General features: G+C 44.5%; 1 protein-coding gene across 1 annotated transcript in view; it reads left to right on the top strand.

The window, feature by feature from the left end:
• Nucleotides 1-14,310, top strand: part of LOC117525712 (CREB-binding protein-like) — a 125,493-nt gene extending 111,183 nt beyond the window's left edge. The window contains exon 17 of the mRNA XM_034187640.1: nucleotides 10,515-14,310. Within this exon, the coding sequence (XP_034043531.1) occupies nucleotides 10,515-12,524 (2,010 nt within the window). The 3' untranslated portion in view covers nucleotides 12,525-14,310. The remainder of the gene's footprint in view (nucleotides 1-10,514) is intronic.
• The last annotated feature ends 796 nt before the right edge of the window (nucleotides 14,311-15,106 follow it).

Raw genomic sequence — 15,106 nt, 5'->3', positions numbered from 1 at the left:
AGTAAAGCAGTGTTTGAGGGTGTTAAACAATCGTTTGGCTTCAGGGGACCAGAGAAAAGAAGTTTTGGAGGAGGTGAGCTGATGAAGGGGAGCAACAATGTGACTAAATTTATGAATAAACCGGCGGTAGAAATGGGCAAAACCTAGGAATTGCTGAAGTTGTTAGGTGTTGGTGGGAATGGGCCATTCAGTAACAGCGGTAATTTTGGCTGTATCTGGCTTGATTTGGTTATGATCGAAAACAAAACCAAGGAAAGAGATGGAGGACTGGTGGAAAGTGCATTTCTCAACTTTGATGTACTGGCGGTTCTCTGGGAGTCTCTTAAGGGCCAAATAGACATGTTGAGTGTGTTCTTGGATATTTCTGGAGAATATAAGGATGTCGTCCAGGTCCACAAATATGAAACAGTTGACGAAATCACACAGAACATAATTGATAAGAGCTTGGAAGACGTCGGCAGTGTTAGTGAGGCCGAAGGGCATCACAAGATTTTCAAAATGCCCCAGGGGCGTATTGAACGTGGTCTTCCACTCGTGCCCCTTTTTAATGCGGACCAGGTGGTCAGCATTTCTGAGGTTGAGTTGGTGAATATGGATGCCCCCTGCAGCGAATCAAATGCAGAATCAAGCAACGGGAGGGATACTTGTTTTGGACAGTAATGGCATTTAATCCGCGACAGTCAGTGCAGGGGCGTAGTGTCCCATGCTTCTTCCCCACAAAAAAAAACCCTGCCCCTAAAGACGATGAGAAGAGATGGATGAGACCAGATGCCAAGTAGTCTTGAATGTACTCCATCGATTCTCTCTCCAGTGCGTGACAGATTGTAAAGTCTGCTGGAGGGAAAAGATGCACCTGCAAGTAAATAGATGGAGCAGTCATATGGTCAGTGAGGCAGTAGGGAGAGAGCATGATGCTTACTAAATTCTTCCTTAAAGTCATGATATTGTTTAGGGACGTTGTTGAGATTTATTGTTACGGGAGCGAGCTCTTTGGACTCCTTGGTGAGTGGAACAGAGGTGACAGGCAGATGCTCCTAGTCAGCCAGTCAGTATCGGGATTGTGGAGGGTGAGCCAGGGATGCCCCAACACCACGGAAGGAGAGAAGTGATAATCAAAGAATTGACATGTCTCCTGGTGGTTACCAGAAACCAAAGCATGTCTGGAACGGTTTGGTGAGTAATCGTGGGGAAGGCAGTGCCATCTAACGCAGACACCTTGATGGGAGTGTGAAGGTCTACCACCAGGATGTGAGTCTAGGCTATAATACTGGGATCCAAAAAATTTGCATCGACACCAGAATCGATGAGTGCCTGGAGTTGAAGCAATTGATTTTCAAAAGAGTGTGGCCTGGATTTAAGTGTGCGAGGACCGATCACCCATAAATTGAGTACGGCTCACCAATAGCCCGGGGTCTATTGGTGAGCGTTGTCTTTTGGCTGAACCAGGCATTTGCAAACGATGTGCCCCCAAGTGCCACAGTATAAACACTCCCCACCTGACAGACACCGTGCACACTCCTCTGGAGTTAATTGAGGCTTGTCAAGCTGCATCACTTCCTCTGCAGGGGGCGCTGCAGGCATGGAGAGTGTACTCCCGGTGGAGCGTGAGGAAGAAAGCCCCGAGTCCACGCTCGGCGGGAAACAAGGGGAAGACGTGCGCTCTGCCCTTCGGCTTCTCTCCTGCGATCTTTCCCTGAAATGGTTATCTATTTTAATAGCCATAGAAATGAGGTTATCAATGGAAGTGGGTGGATCTCAGATCGACACTTTATCCTTAAGCATCCCAGAAAGGGAGGCGCAAGTGAGCACCATATGGAGTAGACATGTTTTAGTTGAGCTCTCCAAACTTTCGCTTTATTTGATCAATTCCAGACTTTTTTGACATATTTACTGGGCTATTTTAGTTAAGCCAGCTCCTAAAGACCTTAACATGACTAAACCAAAGGGTAAGAAGCCAGATAAATCAGAAAATAACAGCGAGAAGACAGTTGTGCTAGCCGAAAACTCTGGGCTAATGCTAGCTGAGTCCGAGCAGCCAACTTCTGATGCTAACGAGGAATCCATGGTCCTTTCTGCAATCCGAGACCTGAAGACTTCAATGAATGAGAGATTTAATGCACTCGAAGAGTCAACTGTGACGCCACTAAAGCAACAATTGCAGACATGCTTATGCGCACACAGGAGTTTGAAAAGGCTAGCTCTGACCATGATCATCGCCTAGCACTTGTCGAAAAGGCTCTCGTGTCTATTCGTTCTGAAAATGACTCGCTTCGCCTGAAGGTTGTGGACCTCGAGGCTCGTTCCAGATGCTCCAACATCAAAATCATGGACCTGCCTGAGAATATTGAAAAGGGGCATATGGAGCAGTTTCTGACAACGTTTCTCCCCGAGCTATTGGGAGCTGAGCACTTTAACAAGCCGCTGAAAGTAGATCGAGCACACCGCTTGGGCACCCGGGCTCCAGAGGCTGACGGCCGCCCACACGTAACTATAGCGCGCATCCACCACTACCCAGTTAAGGAGAAGATTTTACAACGTGCACGCCAGAAATTCCCTCTGCACTTCAATGGAAAACCTATCTACATCTTCCCTGACTACCCGGCAGAGGTGATGAAGCAGCGCCAGGCTTTTTCAGAGGTGCGTAAACGTCTACAAGCTGGTGGTGCGCGATGCGGCTTCATCTATCCTGCCCGGCTCAGAGTCTCTCACGGATCTGCGATCAAGGTGTTTTCCACCCCATGTGAAGCGGAGACCTATGTGGGGACCCTACAGGATGACTGAGCCGTGTGGAATCTGTGGAGTAGTTTGCCCAGGACTGGATGACTTTTGACCACATCTGGACGCTCATATTTTAAGTTCGAGAGTTTGGAACAGGCTCTTCTTCGTTTTAGAAGTACTGTATTTTTTTATTCTTTTTCCCTACAGTCCAAGCAGCCCTACGTGAGTATGTGCGGGACAAGTTCTCACTTTGTTTGGTTAAGTGGGATGGTGGGAGGGGGGTGATCTTGTTTGTTCCTTTATTTACATGTTCAATAGTTTTATGTCGTATAAGGGCAACATTGTTAAGCACTGCATTTGCATTTGTCAATTTTTGTCATGCTTTCTAATGCATCAGTTAAGAGTGGTGGCGTAAAATTTGAGAGTTGGAACGTGCGTGGACTGGAACATGTGTTGAAACGGGCTAAGGTGTTCTCTCATTTAAAATCACTTTCTGCAGATATTATCTTCCTTCAAGAGACCCATATTAGGCCATCTAAGGAACAACTACTCAAATGTAGTTGGGCAAATCAAATTTTCCAATCTGCATTTTCTAGTAAAGCTAGAGATGTGGCTATATTGATTGGGAAAAAAAACATCCCTTTCAGACATGTCTCTACTATACGTGATCCAAATGATCGATTTCTTTTGGTCACGGGTTATATTCAGTCTTATCATCTAACACTTTACGCCCAAAATTTTGATGATCCTTCCTTTTTTCGCAAGATTTTCAGTTTGATGTCTGATTTTTCTAACTCAAATATAATTATGGCTGGAGATTTTAATTGTCCCCCTGATTTGCATCTCGATAAATCTGTCCAGACATCTCAGGTGTCCTCTTCCTCTGTGGTTTTAAAAAATTTAATGAATGGTATGAATTTGGTTGATATTTGGAGGTTATGTAATCCCACGGCCAGGGATTATTCTTTTTTTTTCTCATGTACACAAGTCCTATTCTAGGATAGATTATTTTTTACTTGATTCAAAATTGATTTCTAATGTAATATCCTCAAAATATCACAATATTTTGATTTCTGACCATTCCCCAACATCTGTAGAACTTAACTTGCGTGAGATGAGGCCTTCATATAGTTGGAGATTCAACCCTCTATTACTGAATGAAGTGTCATTTTGCCCATTCATAAATACTAAAATCACAGAGTTTTTTGAGAATAATGATAAATCGGATGTAACCGATTCAATTTTGTGGGAGACATTTAAAGTTGTTCTACGAGGACATATTATTTCTTTTGAATCCTCTTTGAGTAAAGAACGTAGACAGCACCTTCAGAAAATAGAGGTAAAATGAACTCAATTGGAACAAGCTCATAAATTAACCTCTTGTCTTTCTACTTACCAGGCCATCCTTAAATTTCAATTTTGTCCGCCAAAGTGAGTAATCAGTTATTAAGAATTAGACAAAAATATTTTGAACTAGGGGATAAACCTCATAAATTATCGCACCAGCTGCGAGGTTTGCAAGCCAGTAGAGCAATACGCAAAATACGATCAAAATCTGGCAAAATTTTAATTGACCCTAAAGCTATCAGTAGGCGTTTTAGAGAATACTATACAGAGCTTTATGAGTCAAAAGCTAAAGGTAATATCTTTGATTGGCTTGATAAGTTTGAACTCCCCAAAATGAATGACACAGCGAGAGAAGCATTGAATTCTGACATCACCTTAGAAGAAATAAAAAAATGCTGTTAAATCTTTCCCAAATGGAAAAACGGTGGGCCCAGATGGCTATGGCATTGAATTTTACAAACAGTATGCGGACAAAATTTCCCCTGTTTTACTCACTCTTCCCAAGTCTCAGGATTTCTGAACACACTCTATGAAGCCAATATTTCACTGTTATTAAAAGATGGGAAAGATGAGACGGAGCCTTCTTCATATCGTCCCATTGCTGTGTTGAATATGGATATGAAAATCTTCACAAAAATTCTAGCAAACAGACTAAATAAACATCCATCCATCCATCCATCCATTTTCTTCCGCTTTATCCAGAGTCGGGTCGCGGGGGCAGCAGCTCAAGCAAAGCCGCCCAGACCTCCCGATCCACACACACCTCCCCCAGCTCCTCCGGGGGAACCCCAAGGCGTTCCCAAGCCAGCCGAGAGATGTAATCCTTCCAGCGTCTCCTGGGTCTTCCCCAGGGCCTCCTCCCAATGGGACGTGCCCGGAACACCTCTCCAGCGAGGCGTCCAGGGGGCATCCGGAAAAGATTGCCGAGCCACCTCAACTGACTCCTTTCGACGTGGAGGAGCAGCGGCTCGACTCCGAGCTCCTCCCGAGTGACCGAGCACCTCACCCTATCTCTAAGGGAGCGCCCAGCCACCCTGCGGAGGAAACTCATCTCGGCCGCTTGTACCCGCGATCTCGTTCTTTCGGTCATGAGCCAAATCTCATGACCATAGGTGAGGATCGGAACGTAGATCGATCGGTAAATCGAGAGCTCTGCCCCCCTACTCAGCTCTCTCTTCACCACGATGGTCTGATACAGCGACCGCATCACTGCAGACGCTGCACCGATCCGTCTATCGATCTCACGCTCCATCCGTCCCTCGTCCGTCACTCGTGAACAAGACCCCGAGATACTTAAACTCCTCCACTTGAGGCAAGGACACTCCACCGACCTGAAGAGGGCAAAGCACCTTTTTCCAGTCGAGAACCATGGCCTCGGATTTGGAGGTGCTGATTTTCATCCCGGACGCCTCACACTCGGCTGCAAACCGCCCCAGTGTATGCTGAAGGTCCTGATTTGACGAAGCCAACAGAACCACATCATCCGCAAACAGCAGAGACGAGATTCTGTGGTTCCCAAACCAGACCCCCTCTACACCCTGGCTGCGCCTAGAAATTCTGTCCATAAAAATAATGAACAGAACCGGTGACAAAGGGCAGCCCTGGCGGAGGCCAACGTGCACTGGAAACAGGTTTGACTTACTACCGGCAATGCGGATAGCCCTTAGCAAAGGACTCCGGACTCCGTACTCCCGAAGCACTCCCCTCAGGGTGCCCCGAGGGACACGGTCGAACGCCTTCACCAGATCCACAAAACACATGTGGACTGGTTGGGTGAACTCCCATGAACCCTCGAGCACCTGATGGAGTGTGTAGAGCTGGTCCAGTGTGCTGCGACCAGGACGAAAACCACACTGCTCCTCCTGAATCTGAGGTTCGACCATCGGTCGAATTCTCCTCTTCAGTACTCTGGAATAGACCTTACCGGGGAGGCTGAGGCTATTGGATAGGTTTCGTCTAGGTAGTCGATTTATATCATGGATCACTTTATTGTATGCATGTCCTTCCTCCTGTATTCTCACTAACCAAGAATGATCAGAGCCTTTTCTTCTGCACCGTGGGACACGTCAGGGGTGTCCTTTAAGCCCCCTGCTTTTCGCTATTGCAATCGAACCTCTTGCCATTGCAATCAGGAACAGCCCATCTATTCGCCCTGTCCATCTGGGGAACATGCCTCACTCAATTTCACTTTATGCGGATGATGTTGTTTTGTTTTTATCTCAACCAGAACAATCTCTTCCTGCTTTGCTTGAGTTGGTGAAATTATTTGGTGAAATTTCTGGCTATGCTATCAACTGGCAAAAAAGTGAATTTATGGTGCTAGGTGCAACCCTCAATGCAGACTTTTTACAGTCCCTTCCTTTTAAAACTACTGACAAATTAAAGTATCTTGGTGTAATATTGCCTAAAAATCCCAAATTGATTTTTAAACTGAATTTCCTTGTCAAAGTAGATAAATTAAAACAAGATATTCAGAAATGGAGGACTCTTCCCATATCTATGGTGGGTCGGATTAATGCTATCAAGATGGTTGATCTTCCTAAATTCCTGTATTTCTTTCAGAATTTACCAATTTATTTGAGTACACTGTTTTTTAAAAAAGTTGATTCAATTGTCCTTCCTTTTGTCTGGGGTTTTAAAAATCATAGAATATCAAAAAACATTTATGTTAACCCAGAGGAGGGGGAGGACTTGGTTTACCTAATTTCCAACATTATTATTGGGCTGCAAATTGCAGGGCATTGATGTATTGGCAGAAGGCTCACAAAGATTTAGCATCAAATATACCCCCATGGGTAGCAATTGAAAATAGTGGTGTTCACTGTAGTAGTCTCTCAGCTTTTCTCTTTTCGTCTCCATTTCAAAATTCTAAAATAGATAATTTTATTGTTTCTAATTGTATAAATATTTTTTCAAATTAAGAAAGTTTGTGCATTACCAATGACTTCTGTTCATGCTCCAATTTCTCATAACCATGCCTTTCCACTGTCTTCGCTAGATACGGTATTTAATTTGTGGAAACAAAAGGGAATCGCAACTATCAAAGATTTGTATATTAAGAAACACTTTGCCTCTTACAATCAGTTAAAAGACAAATATTCTCTCCCACCTTCTCACTTTTTCCGGTATTTGCAAATCAGGAACTTTGTTCGGCAAAATATTCCACCATTTGAGTCACTCCCAGAGGAAAATCCAGTTTATAAATCCCTCCTGAGTCCTCCAGACTCAAGGAAACTGGTTACTGGTTTTGTAAATTTATTTACTGAGCAGCTGGATTACAATACCATCTCTATAAAGAATGCATGGGAAGAGGAGCTCGGCTTGCAGATGGAGAATGAAGTCTGGGAAGAGTGTCTTGCTAAGGTTCAATCCTGCTCAATAAATGCTAGACATCAATTAATTCAGTTTAAAATGCTGCACAAACTTCATTATTCAAAAACAAAATTGCACAAAATTTTTCCTACTACGTCACCTATGTGTGACTGTTGTAAATTTGCAGAAGGCACACTGACCCACTTATTCTGGACTTGTCCCAAACTTAAAACATTCTGGTATGATATTTTTAATTGGTACTCAACAATTTATAAATGTTCATTAAGTCCAGACCCAAAAATTGCTCTATTTGGAAACTCCCCTTCTCTTTTACGCATGAGCTCCTCTGAACGGCATACTGTCATTTACGGGATGATAATTGCAAAAAAGGTTATTTTAACACTATGGAAAACAGATACAGTTCCTCTGTTTAAGATGTGGCTAACTGAAATCATTAATATTTTGCATATGGAGAAGATTCGGTATAATTTACAGAATAAAATAGACAGTTTTGACAAAATTTGGAAAACTTATTATTTCTCACAATATAATGCCACATCTTAAATTTTTAGTTTGAATTCCACCACTCTTTTGTTTGTTTTGTATTGTATTCTTTTTTTTTCAGCTCTAAAAAGTGAAATGATGCAGTGCAACTTTTTATTTTTGTGAAAACCCTTATATAAGTGTTGTTTTGTCTCTTATATGAAAAAGTTTAACATATTTGACAAAAAAAAAAAGCATCCCAGAAAGGCCATTAACAAACGCACTTTGTAGAGCAGCGGAGTTCCAGTCGGACTCCGCAGTCAGAATGCAGAATTCAGTGGAATATGCCACCACTCTACAGGCTTCCTGCTTGATTGATAATAATCATTGGACGGTTGCCTGTCCCCGCATCAGGTGGTCGAACACTGTCCGTAATTCCTGTTTAAACGATGGATATGACGCTAGGACCGGAGATTGCTGTTCCCACAAGGCTGTAGACCAATATAGAGCTTCTCCCCGAAGCAGGCTAATGAGTTAAGCTATTTTATTTTTATCAGTGGGAATGCATTGACGAACGCTGGGAAAATACTAAAGAACGCTGAAGCAGAAAGGAGGCACAGTTATCTACTGCTCCTGCATACGGTTTGGGGTAACAGATGAACGGTTCCTGAGAATGAGACGCTAAGGCTGCTGGGGATATAGAAGCTAGTGAGGGAGCTGCCTTAGCAGTTGCGGCTGTGGAGGGTGTGGGACTAACAGGCAAGCGATCAGTAAGCATGGATAGCTGGGTGCAAAGTTTGGATACCTGTGAGGCGAGGGCAAGTTCTTGGTCAGAGAGACCTGCTAGTTGTTGTTGGCTAAGTAGTGCTCTCCCTGCGAGCCGAGGGCCTTATGGATGTGGTCTGCTCCCGCCGAGTCCATGTTGTGGCCAGAAACTCCTGTTATGGTGCAAACACCCAAAAGCAGAGGTTTGGACTCGAATGCAGAAAACAGACCTTAATTGGAGGTTTGATTGCTGCCAGGTGTGTCCAATCAGCTCCGTGACGCAGCCCAGAGAAACAGGAAGGGAGGAGGAATGAGGCAGACAGCTGAAGCACAACGGTAACCCCCCTCAACGGGAGCCCCTTGGTGACCTTGCAGAGCGACCCAGGTGGGCCCGATAGAAGTCCCAGTTGAGGGAGGGGTCCAGAATGAGGCCCCGCAAAACCCAGGAGCATTCTTCGGTGCCGTACCCCTCCCAGTCTATCAAATACTGGAAGCCCCAGCAACACACATCCAGGATCCGACGAATGGTCCAGGCCCTATGGACATCTACAACCTGGGGGGGGTCGGCCGGCCGGGGGGCACAAGGCGCTGGCATGCACAGGCTTTAGATGAGAAACATGGAATACTGGATGGATCCTGAGAGACCTGGGCAACTTCAGTTTGACAGAAACAGGATGGATGATCTTCTCCACCGTCAATGGATCCAAGAACCAGGGCAACAGCTTGTGGGTTTCAGCTCTGAGGGGCACATCCTTGACTGAGAACCAGACTTCTTGCCCAGGACAGTAGCGGGGATCTGGGGTCCGATGGCGGTCTGCATGGCAGACAGCACCGTGAGGTCCAGTTCTCGCTTCAGAAACAGCGGGGATTGGTAAACCAGCAAGCATTCAAAAGGCAACATTCTTGTGGCTGAGCTCACCTGGGTCTTAGGAGCGTACTCTATCCAAGGTGGTGAGAGAAAAATTAAAGTGATTGTAGGTGAGGTTCTTGTGATCAGTCCAAACAATAAAAGGCATGTTTCATTCAACAGTTTGATTGCGTGGTAGGTTCACCTCACATATGATCATCTGTTCAGTGTCTGAAAGCAGCAGTTTATTTGCATTTTGTGTCCTTATAGTGACATTAATTAGCTCGTTAGCTGTGCTCCTTTACACGTGTGCTTTTCATAAATGAAAAATACAGTGATTTAATCCATTTTTATTCTTCTTGCATGAAGTGACAAGTGTGACTTATAGTCTGGAAAATACATTAATATTGGAGCTATATATTATGCATGAATTTCAGATTTTAAAACCTGTACACTTATCAGACTAAACTTGGAGCTGATGTGACTTCAAGGTGATCACTATATACTTATTTGCACTAGGGACTGCAGTAAACTGTAAAAGTCTTTATTTTTACAATTGGCCTGTTCTGGACACAATTATGCGATAGTGACGATGGCAGAGAAGAGAACACTTGACAAACTGCGGGACATTTTGAACAATGCCAGTCACCCTCTGTACACCGTCATCTGCAACAAGAGGAGCCTCTTCAGCCACAGACTGCTCCTTCCCAAGTGCAGGACCAACAGACTGAAAAACTCCTTTGTCCCTCTTGACACCAGACTGTACAACTCCTTACTCAGGGGGAGGAGGAGTAACAGGAAGACAGAAGTCAGGAATGAGAGGAACAGTAGTAGCCAGTAAACTAGTATTGATCAGTATGTCTGGTATTTGTATTGTGTATTTATATTTGTAAACTGTTTTTCTTTTTTCCTTTCACATTTGATACTCTGTGTGCTGCTATATAATGCTGCTGGAACCTCAATTTCCCTGAGGGAGTCTTCCTAAGGGATCAATAAAGTTCTGTCTAATTGAATGTGAACTACTTTTCCTCTGTTTCCTCAGGATTTTTATCTGTGTATGAACTGCTACAACACCAAGGGCCATGAGCATCAGATGATGAAGCGGGGCCATGTTCTGGATGATCACAGCAACAGTCAAAGTGGAGAGGCCTCAAAACGCCCACAAAAACGTCGGCCCTTAAGTATCCAACACTGCATCCGGTCTCTGGCCCACGCTTGTCAGTGTCATGATGCCACCTGTTCTCTGCCATCCTGCCAGAAGATGAAGAAAGTAGTGCAGCACATCAAAAAATGCAAGTGCAGTGCCAATGGCGGATGCCCTGTGTGCAAACAGCTTATTGCTTTATGCTGTTGCCACGCCAAGTATTGCCAGGAGAGCATTTGCCCTGTCCCATTATGTCCAAACATAAAGTTCAAGCTTTGCCAAAAGCAACTGAAGAAGAGGTTCCAACAGGTTCTATTAATGAGGAGGAGAATGGCCACCATGCAAGGTGGAACCATGCCCCTACCATCCCCACCAGCCTCAGCTGCCCCCGGTACACACAATTTCCATACCCAACCTAACATCCCACACCCACCTCAGCAGCCCCTCTTCAGCCAACCACAGTTTCACAGCTCTGCAGGTGTTGCATCTCCCTCCCTTTACACTTCACCACACAGTCACCAGTCTGGCACAGCTGCAGGACAATGGCCTGGATGTATACCTGGCGGAACAATGCTCCTACCACCCCCACCAATCTCAGCTGCCCCCAGTACACTCAGTTTCCATACCCAACCTAACATCTCACAGGCACCTCAGCAGCCACTCTTCAGCCAACCACAGTTTCACAGCTCTGCAGGTGTTGCATCTCCCTCCATTTACACTTCAGCACACATTGACCAGTCTGGCACAGCTCCAGGACATTGGCCTGGACATATACCTGGCAGAACAATGCTCCTACCACTCCCACCAGTCTCAGCTGCCCCCAGTACACCCAGTTTCCATACCCAACCTAACTTCTCACACGCACCTCAGCGGCCACTCTTTATCCAACCACAGTTTCACAGTTCTGCAGGTGTTGTATCTCCCTCCCTTTACACTGCACCACGCAGTGACCAGCCTGGCACAGCTCCAGGACTTTGGCCTGGACCTACACCTGGTGCAACTATGCTCCTACCATCCCGACCAGCCTCAGCTGCCCCCAGTACTCCCAGTTTCTATACCCAACCTAACATCCCACACGCACCTCAGCAGCCACTCTTCAGCCAACCACAGTTTCACAACTCTGCAGGTGTTGCATCTCCCTCCCTTTACACTTCAGCACGCAGTGACCAGTCTGGCACAGCTGCAGGACTTTGGCCTGGACATATACCTAGTGCAACTATGCTCCTACCATCCCCACCAGCCTCATCTGCCCCCAGTACACCCAGTTTCCATACCCAACCTAACATCTCACAGGCACCTCAGCAGCCAGTCTTTCTACAACCACAGTTTCACAGTGCTGCAGGTGTTGTATCTCCCTCCCTTTACACTTCAGCACGCATTAACCAGTCTAGCACAGCTGCAGTACTTTGGCCTGGACGTATACCTGGTGCAACCATGCTCCTACCATCCCCACCAGCCTCAGCTGCTCCCAGTACACCCAGTTTCCATACCCAACCTAACATCTCACACGCACCTCAGCAGCCACTCTTCAGCCAACCACAGATTCGCAGCTCTTCAGATGTCGCATCTCCTTCCCTTTACACTGCACCACACAGTGACCAGCCTGGCACAGCTCCAGGACTTTGGCCTGGACCTACACATCCCATGCAGGCAGCAGAGGATCAACAGTCAAGGCTTCCCCAAAGCCAACCCCGAGAGGAACCTTTCCTGCCACAGGTGCACCTTCCTCCGCAGATTCGTACTTTGTTTCAGACACCTGATGCAGTTCCGCAAAGCATCATACAGGAGCTTCTCCGCATCATGAGGTCTCCCATTTCGCTTCAACAACAGCATCAGCAAATCTTGAGTATCTTGAGGTCAAACCCTTATCTAATGGCTGCTTTCTTCCATAAGCAAATGACTAAGTAGGTAAACCAGCAACAGCAGCCTGGTATGCCAGTAATACAGGCCACGGTGATACCAGTAGCAGTACAGAGGCCTGAAATGCTCCTCCTGCAGCCTCCCATTTGAGTTTGGCTGCTGTATTGGCTCATGGACAAATAAATCCAACACACAGCCCCAACACACAGCCCCAGCTTCTTTTCCTTCAGCAGCTTCTAAGACAGCAGCAACAACAGGTGGTGATGCTTCACAAACACTCCAGCTCCCTGTTCAGTGTACAGTCGCAACTTATTCCCAGCACCACATGCAGCAGCAACAGATAGCCACGCAGAAGGTGGTGGGGAACCAACGGGACGACTTCCACCATGTTACAGATGGAACAGCCCAACATGGGCAAGAACTTCATCCAGAAATACAGCTACAGTTTTCTACACCTGTGAGACAAAGTTTTTATTTTCCAAGCCACTAACATGATTCAGGCTGCACAATATATTTCAGCATTGTTTTTGATGTGCACATGCACAATAGCTAGACTTACGAAGCACAATGTTAAATTAGGCAAATTGAACTTATCCAACCTCTTTTTAGTTGCTTGATTTATTAAAGAAACAAAATCTTCTATGACTACTCTGAGTGTTCTATCTGATGCACTGTAATTTACTCCAGTTAGGGTTCTTGCAATTTTAGTTTTTTCCCTGCTAGTAATCTAATGCAGATGCTGCACCTGAAGCTAACTGCAGTTAGTCTTCCTGTGCTTGTCTGTGCCTGTCACTGTTGAATTGTAGGGAAACAGGTTCTAAGAAATATGAGCCTGGGCACCACAATTGCACAAATCCAACCTGTGTCTATAATATTTACAATTACTTTGTCGCTTCACAAAATACTCCAAGCTGATTTAAGCTTGAGGTTGACAACATTTGTAATATTTAAAACTTTTGTTCTGAAAAGTGGGAACCCAAGGACCGTATATTTTCTTTGTGCTTTATTTTTGAAAGGGTGACATGGTTTTGCTCAATGTAGCGCTTATATTTTGGCAGAACTGTGCTGAAAATGGGCACAACCAGGTGGTAAACAAAATGAACAGCAGTTGTAATGTGTTGAGTTCCTTGCAGAATCTTTCACCTTATTGATTTGTTTTTGTTGTTGTTGTTGTTTGTTTTTTTTGTCTGTTTTGTTTTGTTTTTTTTTGCTTTTATTTGTTTGTTTGTTTTTTTGCACACGCAGATTTGTTCACTTACAAAATCACTGTAGAAGCTGGTAATTCTTTCTAGACTTTTTTAACCTCATTACAGTATGTATATCTATCCATCCATTTTCAAAACCCATTAAGGGTGGAGCCTGTACAGTACATATATATCAAACAACAAAAGGTTCCTTCGCTCAATATAGTGCAACCCTCTTTGAGATCTGTTTGTGAAACTAGCTAGATATTTTTCTTTTAGTAACTGTTTCTACGTATGTTCATGTCTGTGCAGCCTGCCACAGTACATTTTGTTCAGTAAACTGTGCACCAGAAAAATCTGTCTAAATGTGATATTTACTCATCTTTTGGGCTGACATTTCTTTCTTTGTCCTTGCTAAAGATTTAATTGCACCACCGTTATGTTGGCTGTTAAATAACATGCATAAAATGTCTTGCATTTGCATACAATAAAAGATTGCAAATCACAAAAAAACAGGAATGGACCTAAAATGCTCCTTTGCAGTAGACCACTTGTGACCCTTGTTGTACCAGACCTTATTCCTTTAGCATGTACTTCTGTTCTGCATGAAGACATCCATTTAAGTACATTGCTCTTACAATCTCTCTTTTAGCTTATACAGTTGAAGACAAAATTATTATCTGCCCTCTGACATTTAATGTTAAAAAATTTCCCAAATTTTTAGCAGAGCGAGTAATTTCACAGCATTTCTAAACAGAATCAGAATTGAATTTATTGCCAAGTAAGTTCTCACATACAAGGAATTTGATCTGGTGTCATTGGTGCATAAACAACAATAAAACAATGTCGGACTCTGTAGTTTTCTCTGGGCCCCTCCCCAATCAGACCTCCTTCTCCTTGAATTGCTGGCTGTCTGAGTGGTGTCCAAAAAATGAGGTGGGCTTCATAGATAATTGGCAAAGCTTCTGGGGAAAACCTGGTCTTGTTAGGAGAGACGGCATCCATCCCACTTTGGATGGAGCAGCTCTCATTTCTAGAAATCTGGCCAATTTTCTTAAATCCTCCAAACCGTGACTATCCAGGGTTGGGACCAGGAAGCAGAGTTGTAGTCTTACACACCTCTCTGCAGCTTCTCTCCCCCTGCCATCCCCTCATTACCCCATCCCCGTAGAGACGGTGCCTGCTCCCAGACTACCAATAACCAGCAAAAATCTATTTAAGCATAAAAATTCAAAAAGAAAAAATAATATAGCACCTTCAACTGCACCACAGACTAAAACAGTTAAATGTGGTCTATTAAACATTAGGTCTCTCTCTCTTCTAAGTCCCTGTTGGTAAATGATATAATAATTGATCAACATATTGATTTATTCTGCCTTACAGAAACCTGGTTACAGCAGGATGAATATGTTAGTTTAAATGAGTCAACACCCCCGAGTCACACTA

Source organism: Thalassophryne amazonica, chromosome 15, assembly GCF_902500255.1.
Source record: "Thalassophryne amazonica chromosome 15, fThaAma1.1, whole genome shotgun sequence".
Taxonomy (NCBI): domain Eukaryota; kingdom Metazoa; phylum Chordata; class Actinopteri; order Batrachoidiformes; family Batrachoididae; genus Thalassophryne; species Thalassophryne amazonica.
Note: the sequence above shows the minus strand (reverse complement) of the source record. Positions and strands in the feature narration are given on the sequence as shown.